The sequence below is a fragment of the Mobula birostris genome, chromosome 2 (genome assembly GCF_030028105.1).
Source record: "Mobula birostris isolate sMobBir1 chromosome 2, sMobBir1.hap1, whole genome shotgun sequence".
Taxonomy (NCBI): domain Eukaryota; kingdom Metazoa; phylum Chordata; class Chondrichthyes; order Myliobatiformes; family Myliobatidae; genus Mobula; species Mobula birostris.
In genome coordinates this window covers 98,203,457-98,224,806 of record NC_092371.1, presented here as the reverse complement: position 1 = coordinate 98,224,806, position 21,350 = coordinate 98,203,457, and the positions used below count along the sequence as shown (strand labels likewise).

The following is a 21,350-nucleotide window of genomic DNA, read 5'->3' as shown; positions in this document are numbered from 1 at the left end:
GATTTTTGCCTATATTAAAAAACTTAAGGTACAGTTCATGCTTTTTTCGACGGAGAGAATCTCATTTTCATTCTTTGTTTCAGACCAAAGCTAGGGAAGTTTGAATCCTCATAGATAATAAAGTTCCCTTTGTTCAACATAAAGTAATTTCTGATACTAATGGGTGTTTTGTTATAGCATCAGGGAAACTAAATAACAAATTAATAGTATTTGCCAATGTAAAAGCTCCGAATATGGATGACTCAGGTTTTTTTCATTTTTGCCAGATCTAAGTCTGTACTCATTGGTGATGGGTGGAGACTTTAATTGTTGCTTAGATCCTGTTTTAGATCATTCATCTTTTAAACCAATGATACCAAATAAATCAGCTGTGTTTATCAAATCTTTTTTAATGAAATGTGGCATTGTTGATGCCTGGCATTTCTTTTCATCTAGTAGATAAGGAATATTCATTTTTTTTCTCATGTTCATCATACATTTTCCAGGATTTATTATTTTTTTTATTGATAGCCAGATGATTCCATTAGTTCAATCCTGTGAATATAAAGAGATTGCTGTTTCAGATCACGCTCCTGTATTTCTATCTTTAAATCTTCCTGGTCTTCTTCAAACAAATAGATTTTGGCAATTCAATCTAACTTTGTTATCCAATAAAGATTTTTAAAAGTTTATGGAGAGACAAATTACCTTTTTATTTGAAGAGAATACATTAGAGGAGACTTCTAGTCTCATCAGATGGGATGCTATTAAGGCATACATTAGAGGACAAATTATTTCTTATACTGCAAGTATTAAGAGGAAAGCTCATAAAGAGAGAAGTGATTTAGCTAATCAGCTGAAACAATTGGACCAAAAGTATGCCTTGGCTCCAGAACCTGCTTTATATAAAAGACGCATTGAAAGTAAAACTAAGTATGATCTTCTTTTAACTAAAGGATGATACTGTAATGAACAATTTTTTAGATCAACTAAATATTCCTACAATTTCTGCCAACAACAGAAAATTGTTGGAACAACCTATTTCTTTTGAGGAAATTGTTGAGGCTGTGCGCTCATTACATTTGAGGAAAGCTCTGGGTCCAGATGGATTTTCTGGAGAATTTTACAAGACCTTTTCTTCACTGCTTATACCTCACTTATGTTCAGTTTTTTCAGATTCATTTAAGTCAGGCAGACTCCCTCAATCTTTTTATGAGGCTTCTATTTCGTTCATTCTTAAAAACAATAAGGATCCAACTAAATGCTCTTCTTATAGACCAATTTCTTTACTTCATGTTGGTGCTAAGATGTTATCTAAAGTTTTGGCTCATAGGATTGAAAATATTTTACCATCTGTCATTTCTGATAACCAAACCGGATTTATCAAAAATTGATATTCTCACTTTACTATTCACCGGTTATGACATGTTATTTATTCTCCTTCTAACATGGTGTCGGAATGTGTGGTATCCCTAGATGCTGAGAAAGCTTTTGACAGAGTTGAATGGAATTATTTATTTAAAACTTTAGAAAAATTTAATTCGGGACCTGTTTTCATTCAATGGATTAAATTACTTTATTTAGCCCCTTCTTCCAGGGTTATCACTAATTTTCATAACTCCAAACCATTTAAGCTTCAACGTGGCACGAAACAAGGCTGTCCGTTGAGCCCCTTGCTTTTTCATCTGGCCTTAGAACCTTTAGCCATTGCTTTTTCAGAATCTAATGATATCTCCAAATTTTTCAGGAGAGACACTATTCATAAAGTCTCGTTGTATGCTAATGAATTGCTGCTATTTATTTCTAATGTTGAGACTTCATTACCCCATGTGCTTTCTTTACTCTCCTGTTTTAGCCAGTTTTCAGGTTATAAATTACCTGAACTTTTCCCTTTGAGGAATTTGATACCAGTAAATTCTAACCTTCCTTTTAAAATTGTAAGAAACCAATTTACTTATTTAGTCACTAAAAATTATAAGCGTCTATTTGAAGAAAATTTTCTTATTTTATTGAATCATATAAAAAGAATACCATTAAATCGGTCGCCTCTTTTGTTATGGTTAATTGGTTGAATTGACTCCAACAAAATGAATATATTACCTAAATTTATATATCTTTTTCGGGCATTGCCGGTTTTCATTCCTATGTCCTTTTTTGATTCAAACGTAGAAACATAGAAACATAGAAAATAGGTGCAGGAGTAGGCCATTCGGCCCTTCGAGCCTGCACCGCCATTTATTATGATCATGGCTGATCATCCAACTCAGAACCCTGCACCAACCTTCCCTCCATACCCCCTGACCCCCGTAGCCACAAGGGCCATATCTAACTCCCTCTTAAATATAGCCAATGAACTGGCCTCAACTGTTTCCTGTGGCAGAGAATTCCACAGACTCACCACTCTCTGTGTGAAGAAGTTTTTCCTAATCTCGGTCCTAAAAGGCTTCCCCTTTATCCTCAAACTGTGACTCCTCGTTCTGGACTTCCCCAACATCGGGAACAATCTTCCTGCATCTAGCCTGTTCAATCCCTTTAGGATTTTATACGTTTCAATCAGATCCCCCCTCAATCTTCTAAATTCCAACGAGTACAAGCCCAGTTCATCCAGTCTTTATTCATATGAAAGTCCTGCCATCCCAGGAATCAATCTGGTGAACCTTCTTTGTACTCCCTCTATGGCAAGGATGTCTTTCCTCAGATTAGGGGACCAAAACTGCACACAATACTCCAGGTGTGGTCTCACCAAGGCCTTGTACAACTGCAGTAGTACCTCCCTGCTCCTGTACTTGAATCCTCTCGCTATAAATGCCAGCATACCATTAGCCTTTTTCACCGCCTGCTGTACCTGCATGCCCACTTTCAATGACTGGTGTATAATGACACCCAGGTCTCGTTGCACCTCCCCTTTTCCTAATCAGCCACCATCCAGATAATAATCTGTTTTCCTATTTTTGCCACCAAAGTGGATAACTTCACATTTATCCACATTAAATTGCATCTGCCATGAATTTGCCCACTCACCCAACCTATCCAAGTCACCCTGCATCCTCTTAGCATCCTCCTCACAGCTAAAACTGCCGCCCAGTTTCATGTCATCCACAAACTTGGAGATGCTGCATTTAATTCCCTCATCCAGGTCATTAATATATATTGTAAACAACTGGGGTCCCAGCACTGAGCCTTGCGGTACCCCACTAGTCACTGCCTGCCATTCTGAAAAGGTCCCGTTTATTCCCACTCTTTGCTTCCTGTCTGCTAACCAATTCTCTATCCACATCAATAACTTACCCCCAATACCGTGTGCTTTAAGTTTGCACACTAATCTCCTGTGTGGGACCTTGTCAAAAGCCTTTTGAAAATCCAAATATAGCACATCCACTGGTTCTCCCCTATCCACTCTACTAGTTACATTCTCAAAAAATTCTATGAGGTTCGTCAGACATGATTTTCCTTTCACAAATCCATGTTGACTTTGTCCGATGATTTCACCGCTTTCCAAATGTGCTGTTATCACATCTTTGATAACTGACTCCAGCAGTTTCCCCACCACCGACGTTAGGCTAACCGGTCTATAATTCCCCGGTTTCTCTCTCCCTCCTTTTTTAAAAAGTGGGGTTACATTAGCCACCCTCCAATCCTCAGGAACTAGTCCAGAATCTAACGAGTTTTGAAAAATTATCACTAATGCATCCACTATTTCTTGGGCTACTTCCTTAAGCACTCTGGGATGCAGACCATCTGGCCCTGGGGATTTATCTGCCTTTAATCCCTTCAATTTACCCAACACCACTTCCCTACTAACATGTATTTCGCTCAGTTCCTCCATCTCACTGGACCCTCTGTCCCCTACTATTTCTGGAAGATTATTTATGTCCTCCTTAGTGAAGACTGAACCAAAGTAATTATTCAATTGGTCTGCCATGTCCTTGCTCCCCATAATCAATTCACCTGTTTCTGTCTGTAGGGGACCTACATTTGTCTTTACCAGTCTTTTTCTTTTTACATATCTATAAAAGCTTTTACAGTCAGTTTTTATGTTCCCTGCCAGTTTTCTCTCATAATCTTTTTTCCCCTTCCTAATTAAGCCCTTTGTCCTCCTCTGCTGAACTCTGAATCTCTCCCAGTCCTCAGGTGAGCCACTTTTTCTGGCTAATTTGTATGCTTCTTCTTTGGAATTGATACTATCCCTAATTTCTCTTGTCAGCCACAGGTGCACTACCTTCCTTGATTTATTCTTTTGCCAGACTGGGATGAACAATTGTTCTCTTGACTCTATTGTATCTTCTTATATATGGAAGAATAAGCATTGTAGTTTAAGTAAAATTCATCTTCAGAGAGATATAAAGAGTGGAGGATTAGCCTTACCAAACTTTAGATTTTATTATTGGGCTGTTAACATAAGAAATCTTACATCTTGGTTATATTATATAAATCGTGAGGATTGCCCAATGTGGGTTTTTTTAGAAGCTATTTCTGTTAATAAATTCTCTATTATTTCTCTTCTTGGACCCTCACTTCCTTTGTCTTTGGATAAGTTAACTGATAATCTGGTAGTTAAACGTACCATGAGGATTTAGATACAATTCCAAAAATATTTTGGCTTATTGAGATTTTCTCTTTCGAGTCCCATTTTTTCTGATTATTTTTTTTAAACGCTCTATGATTGATGAGGCTTTTAAAGAATGGGATAGATTAGGTATTAAATGCTTTCAGGATTTGTTTGTAGAGGAAAGTCTTCTTTTGTTTGAACAATTGTCAACTAAATATAGTTTACCCAAAACTCATTTTTTCGATATCTAAAATAAGAGACTTTTTACGGTCTCAAGTAAGTACATTTCCTAAAAGTCCTGATATGAATCTACTAGATGTAATCTTTAATCTAACACCTTTTTATAATGTACCTATATCTAATATTTATAATATGTTGTTGAGAATTAGGAGTGTTCCTTTAGATAAAATTAAAAATCTTTGGGAATGAAATTTACGGACTTCAATTTTTGAGGAAACTTGGAATCAAATTTTTTAATTGGTCAACACTTCATTGTTATGTGCCCGCCACTCTCTCCTACAATTTAAAGTGGTCCATAGAGCCAATATGACTAATGATAAACTGTCTCGTTTTTATTTAGATATATCTCTGTGTTGTGATAAATGTAATAATGGAAAAGCTTCACTCATTCATATGTTTTGGACATGTCCGAGTCTTGGAAAATATTGGAAAGAAGTATTTCAAACCTCTTTGATACTTTTTAAAGTAAATTTCAAGCCTAATCCTTTGACTGCTTTATTTGGTATTGTTGGAGGAAAGGATATTATTTTGGAGCCATCTGATTTGCACATTTTGGCCTTTATGTCTGTTATGGCCAGAAGGACGCTTTTGCTTAAATGGAAAGATGTGGCCCCTCCTATTCATGTCAAATGGTTAAGTGATGTGATGTCATGTTTAAATTTAGAGAAGATTCGATTCAATCTTTGAATCTAATCAGGACTTTCAAACATTGTGGGGACCCTTTCTGAATTATTTTCAAAAACTATGATTTGCTGTTAAAGCACAGATGATGACTAACAATCTTTTTTCTTTTTATCTATTAATCAGCTTCAGTCTTGGTAGTGGGTTAGATTTTTTTTACATAAAAAATTATTATTTTTCAATGTTACGAACTAATTGATTTGTACAAATATAGGGTAAAAAGTCTTTATATGCGATTTAGTTTAATGTATTGACATTTATATTTTTCCTGTACTCTGTATTCTTATATATAAATTAATAAAAAAGTTGGAAAAAGAAATAAAAGTAAAGTTGCATTTACTTGTACAGGTGGCCCCCGTTTTCCGAACATTCGCTTTACGACACTTCGCTGTTACGAAAGATCTACATTAGTTACCTGTTTTCGCTAACAGAAGGTGTTTTCACTGTTAGGAAAAAGGCAGCGCACGCCTGAACAGCCAAGCTCCTCCCTCCAGAACTGCATTCTAGCCGCCATTGCTTAAACATGTGTTTTACCTCGATTTATTTTGTGCATCCGTTAGCAAGATGAGTTCTAAGGTATCGGAAAAGCCTAAAAGAGCTCGTAAGGGTGTTACACTTAGCGTAAAAGTAGACATAATTAAGCATTTCGACCGTGGTGAACGAAGTAAGGACATTGTCCGCGCGTTGAACTTGCCTGCGTCCACTATTCGCACTATTTATACGCAGAGAGAAAGAATTTCAAGAGCTGCCGATGTTACTGTTGGTTCTGCTCGAAGCAAAGTGGTCTCTCTTAGTCGGCATCCAACAATCAATAAAATGGAAAGTCTACTGCTTGTGTGGATTGATGGGTGTACAAAGCGTGATGTTCCGTTAGGTTTTCTTATACTTAAGGAGAAATCAGTCAGTCTTAATAAGCTGAAACAGAAAGCACTGGAAGATGGTGATGAAAGTGTTGTGAAAGTGGAATTTAAAGGTAGTCATGGGTGGTTTGATCAGTTTCTGAGGCGAGGGCAGCTTCATAATTTATCGTTTACCGGAGAGAGTGCTTCAGCTGATACAGAAGCTGCCGAAAAGTTCCCAGCGGAACTGAAGAAAATAATTACAGAAGGTGGTTATTCGTATAAGCAAATGTTTAACTGTGACGAAACTGCAATTTATTGGAGTCTTCCTAATTCCAGTAAGTGAAACTACACTGTACATACACTGTATATAGGCTGTGTATTTTTATGTGTTATTTGGTATGATTTGGCAGCTTCATAGCTTAAAGGTTACTGGAGAGCGTGTTTTTGCTGAGAGCGCTTGTTGTGCCGTGTTTCTGATGAGAGCGCTTCCGCCGAGTGTGCTGCCGTGAGATTTTCACTGCGCTAGACAGTGCTATAGAAAAGTATTTCTACTTTATATAGGCTATGTATTTATCACATCATTCCTGCTTTTACTATATGTTACTGTTATTTTAGGCTTTATGTGTTATTTGGCATGATTTTGCAGGTTATATTTTGGGTCTGGGAACGCTCAAAAAATGTTCCCATATTAATAAATAGTAATTGCTTATTCACTTTATGACATTCCAGCTTACGAACTGTTTCATAGGAACGGTCTACCTTCGGATAACCGGGGAAAACTGTATATTGATTGGTAATAACAGATTTACAGAACCATAATGATTAACAGTAGAGAGAAAACAATCTGCAGCAAGGTGCAGAAAGAATTGGTGCTTTTAATTTAAAGGCAGTTGTCAGCAGAATCTTTCAGCTGGTTGGGAGATTCAAGATTGTTTAGTGCCATTTCCTGCACACAAGTATAAGGAGAATGAAGTAATTGCTGCTCTGGATTTAATGCAACACAAAAAAAAGATAAAAGGTAAAAAACACAATAAATATAAATATATAAGAGAGCTTATAGATGTTTCATAATGGAGAAACAGCATATGCCCATAAAGTGACATTAGGCTTTACTTAAGGTGACTGATGGGAAATAATAAAGTAGTGGCAGAGTTAGTGGGTGGAGCTGTTGATTGGCCTTACTGCTTGGGACATGTAACTGCTTTTGTTTCTGGTGATCCTGGCATGGATGCTGTGTAGCCCCCTCCCTGATGTGAATGGGACAATCCATCCACGAGCAAAGTGTGTTCGATCCTTCATGATGTTATTGGCCCTTTTCTGGCACCTTTCAGTATATATGTCCGTGATGGCGGGTAGGCTGGTGCCAGTAATGCTTTGGATCGTTTTGACTATCCGTTGTAGAGGCTTCCTCCCGCTGCAGTGCAGTTTCCGTACCAAGCAGTGACACACCTTGTTAGGGTGCCCCTGCTGCACACCTGTAGAATGACATGAGTACGGATGTGCGAAGTCCAGCTCTCTTCAGCCTCCTCAGGAAGTAGGGGCACTGGTGAGCTTTCCTGACTAGGTAGGATATGTTCTGTGACCATGAGAGTTTGTGTGTGATGTGCACTCCCAGGAGTTTGAAACTGCTCACAGTTTCCATTGCTGTGCTGCCGACGTAACGAGGTGTGTGAGTGATGCGAGTTTCACTGGTTGACAAACATCTCCTTTATCTTGTTGACATTGAGGAAGAGGCTATCTGCCTGGCACCAAGCCTCGAGCTCTTCCACCTCCTCTCTGCACCATTGCCGGTGATGAGCCCTCCCACGGTCGTGTCATCAGAAAACTTGATGGCGTGATTACTCGGATGTTTGTCCGTGTAGTCATGTGTGAGCAGGATGTACAGCATTGGGCTCAGCACGCGGCCCTGGGGAGCATGCATGTTGAGAATTTATGGGGAGGGAGTTGTAGTTGTGCATCCAATTCGTTAGGAAGTTGAATGTCCAGTTGCACAGTGGTGTATTTAGATCAAGAATTAGGAAATTGTTCACCAATGTCTGTGGGACAATAGTGTTGAAATCCAGACACAGCATTCTGACATAAGTGTCCTTGTATGGTGGCTGGGCTAGACAACAGAACAGGCTGTGTTCTCAGGAAATGAGCACACCAGCTCACTAACGTCTTCATAGACATCTTCATAGCAATAAGAGGAAGTATTCTAAAGGCAGGATGACACAACCATGTCTGACAAGAGAAGTCAAAGCCAACATCAAAGAGAGCAAGAATTAGTGAAAAGCTAGATGATTGGGAAATTTAAAAACAGCAACAGAAGGCAACTTAAAAAAAAACATAAGGGGGAAAAAGATGAATTATAAAGGCAAGTGAGCCAATAATATCAAAAATGATACCAAAAGTTGTTTCCAATTTACGAAGAGGAAAAGAGAGGTGAGAGTAGATATTGGACCACTGGAAAATGATGCCAGAAAGATAGTAATGGGAGAGAGGGAAACGACAGGCAAACTAAATAGCTAGGTTGCATCAGTCTTCATTGCAGAGGATGCTAGTATATGCTGGAAGCTCGGGAGTGTCAAGGGGCACAAGTGAGTGCAGTTGCTGTTACTAGGGAGAAGGTGCTTTGGAAACTGAAAGATCTGAAGTTACCTGAATATGATGGACTACACCCCAGGGGTCTATAAGGGTAAATGAAGAAATTGTGAAGGCATTAGTAATGATCGTTCAAGAATCAATAGATTCTGGCATGATTCTAGCAGAACAAAGAGAATTATAGGCCAGTTAGCCTGACCTCAGAGGTTGGAAGTCAGCATGATTTCCTTGTGGGAAAATCTTGCCTGATAAATCTGTTAGAATTCTTTGAATAAATAACAAGCAGAATAGACAAAGGAGAATTGGTGGATGTCATTCATCTAGATTTTCAGAAGGCCTTTGACAAGGTATTGGAAATGAAACAAGGTAAGAGCCCATGGTAATGTAGGAAAGATACCAGCATGGATAGAACATTGGCCGATTGGCAGGAATCAAAGAGTGGGAATAAAGGGATCCTTTTCGGATTGGCTCTTGGTTATTGGTGGTGTTCCACAGAAGTTGGAACCATGCTTTTTTTATGCTGTATGTCAACGATTTGGATAATGGATAGACCATTTTCCAAATGGGGAAAAAAATTCAAAAATCGGAGGTGCAAAGTGAGTCCTTGAAGGATTCCTTAAAGGTTAATTTTCAGGTTGAATCAGTGTGAGAAAGACAAATGCAACATTGGCATTCAGTTAGAGGACTGAAATATAAAAGCAAGAATGTAAAGCTGAGGCTGTATAAGGCACTGGTTCAGAGGTGCAATAGTTCATTTAATGTATACAGTATACAATTTGAAATTCATACTCTTCACAGCCATCCAGAAAACAAGAAACCCCATAGAATCAATGTTAGAAACATCTAAGCTCCAAAGCCTCCTTCCCCCTCCCTTCACACAAGCAACAGCAAAAGCACCCCCCCCCCCACCCCGCCGCCAAAGAGTCCTTGATCCAGAGTCCAACACAGCTACAGTCCACAAGCTAGTACATCGGTATCGCAGACAGGATCTCTCTCCCAGAGAGGGAGAGAGAGGTTGCTCCAGCAACAAGAAGAGTGAAAACCAGCAATTCGCTGTTCTGGCGTTACAATCTTCCACGTTGCTTCTCCTAGCCTCCCCGCCTCGAGGACTGGCAGACTCTCACTCTCCATCAGAAGAGAGAGAGGTGGATCGCTCAACTACTGATCAAGACCAGCAGGAAAATTTCTGAACTAAATAAGGAAGGCGTCCAACATGGGCATGTCTGAATGAGGAGATGCCAGCAGGTGAAGCTGCAGCTTTGGACCACTACCTGCTTGGCGGCACAAACAGCATGCAATGGACAGGACTACAGCAAGTGTTCTCACAACCAATTTTTATCAAAGCACCAGATGAAAAGCATCCTGTCTGATTGCATAATGGCTTGGTGCAGCAAATACGGCAGCTGTTCTGCTCAGAGCCACAAGAAAGTGCCGAGCTGTGGATGCATCTCAGCACATACAGCTCCCTTCTGTGGACTCTCTCTATATTTCTCACTGCCTTGGAAGAGCACCCAGCATAACTAAAGAGCCCATCCAGCCCAAATGTTCTCTTTTCTCCCTCTCCAACTGAGCAGAAGACGAATAAACCTGAAAACACTTACCACCAGGCTCAAGACCAGCATTTGTCCCACTTATAAGACTAATATTTGGACCTCTTATACAATAAGACGGACTCCTGACCTCACAATCTACCTCATTATGATCTTGTACTTGTTTACCGGCACTGCAATTTCTCCGTAGCTTTTACACTTCATTCTGCACGCTGTCATTGTTTTACCTCATTGCACTGTCTGATGATTTAATCTGTTTGAACAAGACCAGTTTTTCACTCTACTTTAGATTAGATTAGGTTAGATTATGAGGACACGCAGTCCTCTTTTATTGTCATTTAGTAATGCATGCATTAAGAAATGATACAATGTTCCTCCAGAATGATATCACAGAAACATATGACAAACCAAGAGTAAAAAAAACTGACAAAAACCACATAATTATAACATATAGTTACAACAGTGCAAAGCAACACTGTAATTTGATAAAGAACAGACCATGGGCACGGTAAGAAAATGTCTCAAAGTACCAAAGTACTTCAGTACCAATTACAAGAGGAAACCAAATCCAATCAGTGGATCAGACTGAAACTCTGCTGTTCTGCTGCAGATAATCGTGAGTGGTTGTGGACAATAGATAGTTAAAAGCTGGGTGAAGGAGGCTCAGAGAACGCGAGTGGTTGTGGACAATAGATAGTTAAAAGCTGGGTGAAGGAGGCTCAGAGAACGTGAGTGGTTGTGGACAATAGATAGTTAAAGGCTGGGTGAAGGAGGCTCAGAGAACGTGAGTGGTTGTGGACAATAGATAGTTAAAGGCTGGGTGAAGGAGGCTCAGAGAACGTGAGTGGTTGTGGATAATAGATAGTTAAAGGCTGGGTGAAGGAGGCTCAGAACGTGAGTGGTTGTGGACAACAGATAGTTAAAGGCTGGGAGAAGGAGGCTCAGAGAACTTGAGTGGTTGTGGACAATAGATAGTTAAAAGCTGGGTGAAGGAGGCTCAGAGAACGTGAGTGGTTGTGGACAATAGATAGTTAAAGGCTGGGTGAAGGAGGCTCAGAGAGCATGCCCATTCCCAATGACCTGGGGTCCAGATTATGAGTGCTAAAAGCAAGGTTGAAGTTGCACCCAGCCAGAAGGGCTAAAAAGATGACCCATCCTGGCTTCTACCTGAGATCCTTACCATCATAATTGTTAGTCTTGAGCCAATTCCATTCAGTCTACAGGGGGCCAGGAAAAGCTGAAAGCAGTGGATACAATAGGGACCAGACAGCATCCCAGCTGTAGAACTGAGGGCCTGCACTCCACAACAAAACAATGGAAACAGTGAGGGTCCAGACAGCATCCCAGCTGTAGAGCCGAGGGCCTGCACTCCACAACTAGCTGCCCCTCTAGCTGCACTATGCCAGTACAGTACCAAAGCTGGCTTCTACTCGACAATGTGAAAAATTATCTGGGTCTATCATGTCCATAAAAAGCAGAACAAAGACAATCAGACTTATTGAAACTTCAAAATATAAAGTGAAATGCATCATTTCCGTCAAAGACAAACACAGTCCGACAATTTGCGAGAGGGCAGGCTGCAAGTGTTGCCGGGCTTCCAGCGCTAACATAGCATGCCCACCATTCACTAACCCTAATGCTAATCATTCGTTTTTGGAGGAAACTGGAGCACCTGGAGAAAACACACATGGTACAGACAATGGCGGGAAATTAACCTCGATCTTAAGATTGCCAGCGCTGTAAAGCGTTATGTTAACTAATACACTACCGTGCCATCCCTAACTTAAATACTGAACTGATCGTTCCTGTGCCTATGTTACATTACTCAGGATTGACATCACTGGTAAACATCTTTAGAGAGTGACAGCTGTAGATTTTTATGCTTCACGCACTGATTTCATCAAAATATGGCATTCAGTTCATATTATCTATTTCTTATAGTCTGAGGAAGACATCACTGAATGTAACTCAAGCTTCCTTTGACAGCTTCAAGCATTTAGTTGACATTTTAAAACTCTTTATTTGACAGAGAAGCTTAAAAAATACCAGAAGAGTAAGATACCATCTGTCCTTTTGGATACTGTAACCACCACTTCGAGATAATTTAGGGAAGATGGATGGTTTATTAAAACTGTTCTGAGATAAAACTAATATAGTAACATGGGAGGGGAAAGAGAGAGTCTGAGTCGTGTGTCTTTGAGGCTGCAGTGATTTAAAATGAGATTGTTTTCAAAAGCAGCAAGGCACGAAACAGTGCATCTCTCCCCAAGCAGAGGCTGATTGGGGATTTAAAACCAATCTTGACCTGGGAACAAGAAGGTCATATTATCTGGCTCTTTCCCTGGCTTTCTAACACATGGCCTCAGGGGCATGACATCTTCAGTCGACACAGGCTTTGTCTGAGAGTCATTCCCAGATACCTCGGCACCTGATCCTGAGTGTGGTTACAGATGAAAGATTAGCTTTACTTGTCACATGTATATCAAAGCACTGAAACAATGTGAAAAGTCTCATTCGTGTCAACAACCAACACAGTTCGAGGATGTGCAGGGGCAGAACACAAGTGTCGCCCGGCTTCCAGCACCAGCGTAGCATGCCCACACATTACTGACCATAACCCATCGTGTTTGGAACGTGGGAGGAAACCAGCATGTTCACAGCCAGGACAGATAAACTCCTTACAGACAGCAATGGGAAGTCAAGATTCAAGTTTATGTGTCAGGTGTACATTGAAAAGTACAGTGAAACAAGTCATTTGTGTTAACTTATGTACAGACTCTCCTATGACTACTTTATGGTCATACAGTCAATCTATGTACATAAACCATCTCATGTATTTATAGTTGTTCTGTTTTTTTATTGTGTTCCTTCTTGTGCTATAGAGAATCTGGAGTAACAATTATTTCATTCTTCTTTACATTTATGTACTGGAAATGATATTAACTAATCTTGAATCTTGAATCTAACAACTAACACACCTGAGGGTGTGCTGGGGGCAGCCCACAAGTGTCACTACACACTCCCGTGCCAACATAGCAGAGCCACAATGCTCAGCAGAACAACACAGAACACAACAAATCCCGTTCCTCCCTCCCACCCACACACGGACACAGCCCTTTGTCCCTGGTTGCTGGTGCTGTAAGGCTACTCTACAATGCTGGAGAAAAGCTTCATCTCTCCCTGGTGTCACACTCCCCACACGCTCCACAGAGACTCTCCTCTTGCCACACTGCTGTATTTTAAGTGAGTGCTGAGGGGCATGTAATTCCAGTACAGAGGTGATTTCTGTCAGCCAGCCCAGGCTTAGTCTCCCCCAAGTTGTCAACAGGTCCATAAGCAGAGTGCAGACCACATCGGATTTGTTTCATTGTAAATGTTGTAGCTGACACTCCTTTTTTTCACATCCCCATTGCTGTGTACCACACATAAACCACAGGGCAAAGCTACCTGCCCTCCCCTTAATAAAATCTAAAGATCTCGGGTCAATCCAATAAGCCATTAATTACTCACACAAGCAAGTAATGGTTCGGCTGTTCTTTTCAGCAGATGCCCCACAGAAAACAAATGAGCTAGATGGTGTCCTGAGTAAGGAAATTGTTATCCTATGAATTTGCAACGTTTATACTGGTTCACCCTCCACAGCTGCTGCCTGACCTGCTGGGTATATGCAACATTTTCTGATGTTTCAACCTACTCGATACTTTTTCACTGTCCTCTTTCTTCCAGGAATCTATATGTTCAATCTCCTCTGAACTGTGAAATGGAACTGCAGATGCTGAAAATCTGAAACAAAATCAGGACCTGCTGCAAACACTCAGCAGGTCAGGCAGCACCAGTGGAGGGAGAATTGGGATTAACATTTCCCATCAAAGGCCCTGAAGGATTTTTAAGTTTTAGAGAGGTTGCAGAAATGATGGATAAGGAATCGGTTGATAGAGTGTGTGGGGATAAGGTGTAGGGGTAACCTGGCTGAATACAGTTAGACACATGTGGTCACAGGGAGAACACACGAATTCTACACAGACAGCACCGGAGGCCAGGATCGAACCTGCGGTTGTGAGGCAGCAGCTGTACTTGTTGTGTCACTGTGCTGCCTGTTGTGCCCGTTTCTGTAGGAGTGTGCATGGGAGAATCAATTCTCATCACTTCCGCTTCTCATCTCACTTAAACTGCAAGTGTGGTGCATGGGTTTCCATATCAGTGGCTGTGTGAAAAGGTGAGGTGACATAAGGGTGATTCCCCTCCAGGCAATAGGGACAGTCACTCCACTAACTGCGTGTGGATGTGTATGATCACAGAGATACCATGATCTGGGCTGGGGAAGGAGGGACGGTGGGATGGAGGGAGAGAGAGGAGAGAGAGAGAGAGGGAGAGAGAGAGAGACGGGGTAGAGGGGGAGAGAGAGAGAGAGAGATAGGAGAGAAAGGGGAGAGAGAGGGGGAGAAAGAATGACAGAGAGAGAGAGGCGAGAGAGTGTGTCAGAGAGAGACAGGGAAAGGGGAGAGAGAGTGTCAGAGAGAGAGAGAGACAGAGACTGAGAGAGAGAGAATGAGAATCAGGTTTATTAATTAATTATAGTATCGCTCTTCACGATACATTTATAGAAGCTTTTGAGTGAATTAGTTGACCAAACTAAATATATTCAAATTCATAATGAAATATAGCCACTGTCTTGCCTTCTTTATAGTCGCATTGATATGTTAGGATCCAGGTTAGATCCTCAGAGATCGTGACACCCAGGAACTTGAAACTGCTCATTTTCTCCACTTCTGATCCCTTTATGAGGATTGGTATGTGTTCCTTCATCACACGCTTCCTGAGGTCCACAATCAGCTCTTTCATCTTACTGACGTTGAGTGCCAGGTTGTTGCTGCGGCACCACTCCACTAGTTGGCATATCTCACTCCTGTACGCCCTCTCGTCACCACCTGAGATTCTGCCAACAATGGTTGTATCAGCAGCAAATTTATAGATGGCATTTGAGCTATGCCTAGCTATACAGTCATAGGTTTAGAGAGAGTAAAGCAGTGGGCTAAGCACACACTCCTGAGGTGCACCAGCTTTGATCGTCAGCGAGGAGGATATGTTATCTCCAATCTGCATAAATTGCGGTCTTCCGGTTAGGAAGTCGAGGATGCAACTGCAGAGGGAGGTACAGAGGCCCAGGTTCTGTAGCTTATTGATCAGGACTGTGGGAATGATGATGTTAAATATTGAGCTATAGTCAATGAACAGCACCCGGACATAGGTGTTTCTATTGCCCAGGTGACCTAAGGCCATGTAAAAAGCCATTGAGATTGCCCCTGCCATAGACCTATTGTGGCGGTAGGCAAATTGCAGCGGGTCCAGGTCCTTGCTGAGGCAGGAGTTCAATCTAGCCATAACCAACCTCTCAAAGCATTTCATTACTGTAGATGTGAGTGCTACTGGGTGAGAGTCATCCAGGCTGCTCTTCTTAGGGATTGGTATAATTGTTGCCCTTTTCAAGCAGGTGGGTGGGAACTTCTGACCGTAGTAGTGAGAGGTTGAAAATGTCCTTGAATATTCCTGCCAGTTGGTTGGCACAAGTTTTCAGAGCCTTACCAGGTACTCTGCTGGCGCGTTCCACCTTGCGAGGGTTCTCACTCCTTAAAGACAGCCTGACGTCGGCCACCTAGACAGAGACCACAGTGTCAAATGGTGCAGCAGGGATCTTCACAGCTGTGGTTATACTCTCCCGACATAGAAGGTGTTGAGCTCATCTGGTACTAAAGCATCACTGCCATTTATGATATTAAGTTTTGCTTTGTAGGACGTAATGTCCTACAAACCCTGCCAGAGATGTCAGACATCCGATGTTGCCTGCAACCTCATTTGAAATCGTCCCTTCACTCTTGAAGTAGCCCTTTCAAGCCATATCTGGTTCTTTGTGTACAGAGGGAGAGAGAGAGGGAAAGAAAGAAAAGGGTGGGGGTGCAGACGGATGCATATAACGGTAAGGCAATTTCACAAACCAGTGCAACGATCCTGGGAATTGTGACTATTAAATGTTCATTTCTGCAGGATTCTTGGGAAATAAATCAGGACAAAGGAAAACAAAAGCTGCCTTGCCTAGCCTGGTTTGAACAAGGGGAGGGTAACCCTCCATGTGATCCTCCATTGCTTCGCCACGGTAACAACACTAATCATTTTGCTGCTTCTTACAACTCCCAGAGTACTCTTGTGGTTGTCGGTTGTACTTTCCTCAGCACTTTATCCTTCAGAACACAATTAAAAAGAAGTGCCTTTGTCCCCATGGCTAGTCGGCCATCCCACCTCTCCTGTGAAGTGAGTGTTTTGAGAAGTCTGGTATCTGTCATGTGATGCTGTGAGCAAAAGCTCTCGGGAAGAGTGAAGGGAGGCATCTGGCTCTAACTGACCATCTCCTGGGAAGCTAAGCAGGACAAATCAAAATCAGGTTCATTATCACCGACATACATAATGAAATCTGTTGTTTAGTGGCAGCAGTACAGGGCAAGATATGAAATTACATACAAGTTAAAATAAAAATGAACAACTGTATGTATACAAATTGTGCAAAAGAAGAATAGCAGGGTAGTGTCCATGGGTTCATGGACCATTCAGAAATCTAAGGATGCTAATGTGTCCTGGTCTGGCCATGCAGATGCCAAGGCCAACAAATGCATCAGCACTTCTACTTGCTCCGAAGTCTAAGGGAGTCTGTCATGTCCCCACTGACCATCATGACTTTTTACAAGTGTACCACAGAAAGCATCCTATCCAGATGCACCACAGCGTAGTACAGCAACTACCCTGTCCGTGATGATAAGCAACTGCTGAGAGTTCTGTACGCACCTCAGTCCATCACAAAAACCAGCCTCTCCCTCCATAGGCTCTGTTTACCAATATAATCCAGAAACCCAACCACCCAGAACATTCTCTCTTCACACCACTCCCATCAAAAGCCAGAGAGCATGTACCACCAGGCGAAGGACAGCTCCTATCCCATTGTTACAAGCCTCTTATTGAACAGATCTCTTATGTGATAAAGATGAATTCTTGCCCTCTCAATCTAACCCTTAGCCGTTTACCTGAGAACCTGCACTGGATTTTCTCTGTCCCTGTAACACTGTGTTCTGTTTTCCTTTGTACTATGAACTCGTACATGTTACAGTACCAAACCAATATCTCATTGTTAACATCAGATTCAGTCTGGTGCTGGTTCCATCTTCCCTTGGCTTCACCCAGTAAATGAACCCTTGGTCTTCAAACAAGCAAAAGGCAACACCCCACAACCTACCTTTCCCCCTCCAGTGGGCCTCGGAGGCAAAGCCAATGTGACCTCCGTATTTGCGGTTAAATTCAGCCATCAGTGCTTTGTAAGGATTCCGGATAAGAAGGATTGCGGCGTCGAATGATTCGATTTCCTTCCTGCCACTCTCGTGTGTCTTTATACAAATCAGCCGCCCACTTTTCCAGTGGTCCCGCTCTCCCTTGAAACCTGAGGAAGAATGAAGGAGAGAACAGGCATCACCATCAGCAGCTGATCCTGCTGGGCTCTGAGCAGTTCTGGGTTGAAATGAAGTCACCCTCTGGACAAAGGAAACGAGGACAGTGGACTTCTGCTCTTTTCCTCATCTGCCTAACACCTTCTCCTTCACCTTCTCCCACGCTCCACTGTCCTCTCTTATAAGATTCCATCTTCTTCAGCCCTTTACCTCTTTTGCCTATTGCTTTCCAGCTTCTCACATTGTGTGGAAAGGTTCCTAGGCCACAAGGTCAGAATTGATCATGACCTAAAGATTAAAGGTTAAATGTGTTTGTCACAGATATATGGAAACATGAACAGAAATGCATCATTTGTATCAAATCAAATCAGTGAGGGGCAGCCCACAAGTGTCACCATTCTTCCAGTGCCAACACAGCCTGCCCACAGCAGGAAACCAGAGTACCTGGAGGGAAGCCAAGGTGTAATGGGGAGAACGTACAGTCAGGGAGGGAATTGAGTTCGATCAGTGATCAGTGCGCTATAACACTGTTGTCCTAACCACTACACTACTGAGCCACCCTTAGTATTACAGTCAGGGAGGGAATTGAGCTCGATCAGTGATCAGTGCACTGTAACACTATTGTCCTAACCACTACACTACTGAGACAGCCTTAGTATTACAGGTAGTGGTGGGAATTGAACCCTGATCAGCGATGGGTGGTGTTGTAAATTGTACTAACCACTCTGCTACCGTACTGCCTCTGGCTCTCCTCCTCCCCCTGTCAGCTCCTGGTTTACCCTGGAGCACCGAGCCACAGATGGTACTATTGGCCAATCTTTGTACAGTCCAAATTTGTACCAAATTTCCCTCGGGATCAATAAAGTATGACTATGACTATGACTTACTGGCGCTCAGACCGTGAGACTGCTTGAAAATGGAGTCATCACATCTTGACTTCCCATTCCCATTCCAACATGTCAGTCCACAGCCGCCTCTACTGCCATAAAGAGGCCACGTTCAGGTTGGAAGAACAACACTTCATATTCTGTATGGGTAGCTTGAATATCAATTCCTCCAAAGTCCGGTAATTTCTCCTCCCTCTCCCTTCACTCTTTTTCCATTCCTCTTTCTGGTTACCCTCTCACCCCTCCTTTTCTCCTCATCTGTCCATCACCTCCCTCTGGTTATATCCTCCTTCCCTTTCTCCCATGGTCCACTGTCCTCTTATCAAATTCCATCTTCTTCAGCCCTTTACCTCTTCCACCTCTCAAACCCCAGCTTCTCACTTCATCCCTCCCTCGCCTACCCTCCCTCCTTCCCCTCACCTGGTCTCACCTCTTATCTTCCAGCTTCTACTCCTTTGTACAGTGAACAGATACTTAGCCACATTACACAGGAGCCATGGAATAAATCTATTGCTCGTCTTCAACATACAGTCATAGGATCTTCTACATCCACTGAGAGAGATGTCTCACCTCCAGGGAGTGTGTACCTCTAGACACTGCCCTGGCAATTGAATCGAGGTTGTTAAATTCAACAGTCTAGCTAAATGTACAATCTTTAGACTTGGAGGACAGAGGTAAACTGACAGCGACTCTCAGTATTAAGGGAACACTGTGATCTTTTAAAAGACATTTAGTTTTATATGAGATATTAAACCATTGTCAAAACACAAGAGATTCTGCAGATACTGGAAATCCAGGCAAAGCACTCAAAATGCTGGAAGAACTCAGCAGGTCAGGCAGCATCTATGGATGGGAATGTATGTTTGACGTTTTGGGCTGAGACCCCTCATCAGGAACCACGATAAAGGGCTTCATCCTACAACTGGCTATTTATTCCTTTCCATAAGTTCTGCCTGATCTGCTGAGTTCCTCTAGAATTTTGTGTCTGTTAAACCATAGCTTAATGTCCATGTTCAGGTTGACATAATAGGGACCTGTGGCTCTGTTCAATAAATGATGAGAAAGATCTCTTGGTCTTTCCACACCTTGAATAAAGAGCTGACAAATACACTTAGTGGCCATTTTATTAGTTGCACTTGTATACCTGCTCATGAATGCAATATCTAATCAGCCAACCATATGGCAGCAACTCAATGCATCACAGTTGAATGCACAACATGTCAAATCTTGAAGTGGACTGGCTATAGCACTCACTGGCCATTTTATTAGGTTTTGGAGATATTTAATAAAGTGGCCACTAAGTCTATGTTAAGGTACTGCATAAATATTTCAACTTCCATTTCAGCAGTCCACTGAAAGTTACAATCCACTGAAAGGAGATGACTGATGGAAATCTCTTTTGATGTGCTGTTTACAGGTCTGAGGAAATTAAAATAAACCACTACTCATTATTCTCTTTGTGCATTCCAGTGGTTCTCTGACTTTCAAATAGTCATTTCAAAACATACAAAACTTACATAATGTGTATCTGTTATTGTGAAAACAAGTTGACCCATTCGCAATCTTATTACAATGAAGTCTTGGGTCTTCCCCCATGTACAAGACTCAGCTCTCAAGGCTCTGTACCCTTGTGAGGCTCTTGTCGGTAACTTTTCTCCACTATCCTACACTTGCAGTGTTGCCAGGACTTGAGGGTCTGAGCGACAGCAGGTTAACATAGTGGTTAGCACAACGTTTACAATGCTAGATGTAAGATCTGGGTTCAGTTCCTGCCACTCGCTGTAAGGAGTTTGAAGGTCTCCCCTTGACTGTATAGATTCCCTCTGGTCCCCTCCCACATTCAGCAGACATTCCTTTAGTGTTAGTGAGTTGTCGACATGCTATGTTGGTGCTGGAAGCCTGTCAACGCTTGTGGGCTGCCCAACACAATCCTTTTTCACTCTATGTTTTGATGTAATTGACAAATAAAACAAATCTTTTAATCTTAAATCGTGTTTTTGTCTATAGGGAGAGGTTGGGCAGGCGAGGGTTTCTTTGTAACGTAGGAGATTGAGAGGTGGCTTTATCAAGGTGTACAAGACCATGTGGGGCATTGATAGAGTGAATGAACAAATCTTTTTCCTGGAGCTGGGGAATCAAAAGCTAGAGAGTTGTAAGAGAAAAGATTTAAAAGGGACCTGAACGGCAGTTTCCTGGACAAAAATGCCTTGTTAATGAGCGAGGTCAGAGAACAATGGCCAGACTGGTTCAAGCTGACAGGAAGGTGACAGTAACTCAAATAATCACGTGATATAACAGTAGAACATCTCTGAATGCACAACATGTCCAGTCTTGAAGAGGGTGGGCTACAGCAGCAGAAGACCACACTGGGTTACGCTCCAATGGCCACTGAGTGTATGAATGGTTTTGGAGTGTCAGTGAACACCATCCATAGACACACTGAAAAATGGACGGTACATTTACATAGAACCTATCACAATGCTCCAATGTCTACAACAAATGAAGCATTTCTAAAGTGCATTCCTGGCTGTGCCATAGAAAGCAAAGACTCT

The 21,350-nt window shown here is 41.9% G+C and overlaps 1 protein-coding gene across 2 annotated transcripts in view; it reads right to left on the bottom strand.

Moving 5' to 3' along the window:
• Positions 1 to 21,350, bottom strand: part of LOC140188944 (sialate:O-sulfotransferase 2-like) — a 328,051-nt gene that overhangs the window by 36,010 nt on the left and 270,691 nt on the right. For both annotated transcript variants that reach the window (XM_072245602.1, XM_072245610.1), the window contains one exon: positions 17,704 to 17,904. In XM_072245602.1, the coding sequence (XP_072101703.1) occupies positions 17,704 to 17,904 (201 nt within the window). The remainder of the gene's footprint in view (positions 1 to 17,703; positions 17,905 to 21,350) is intronic.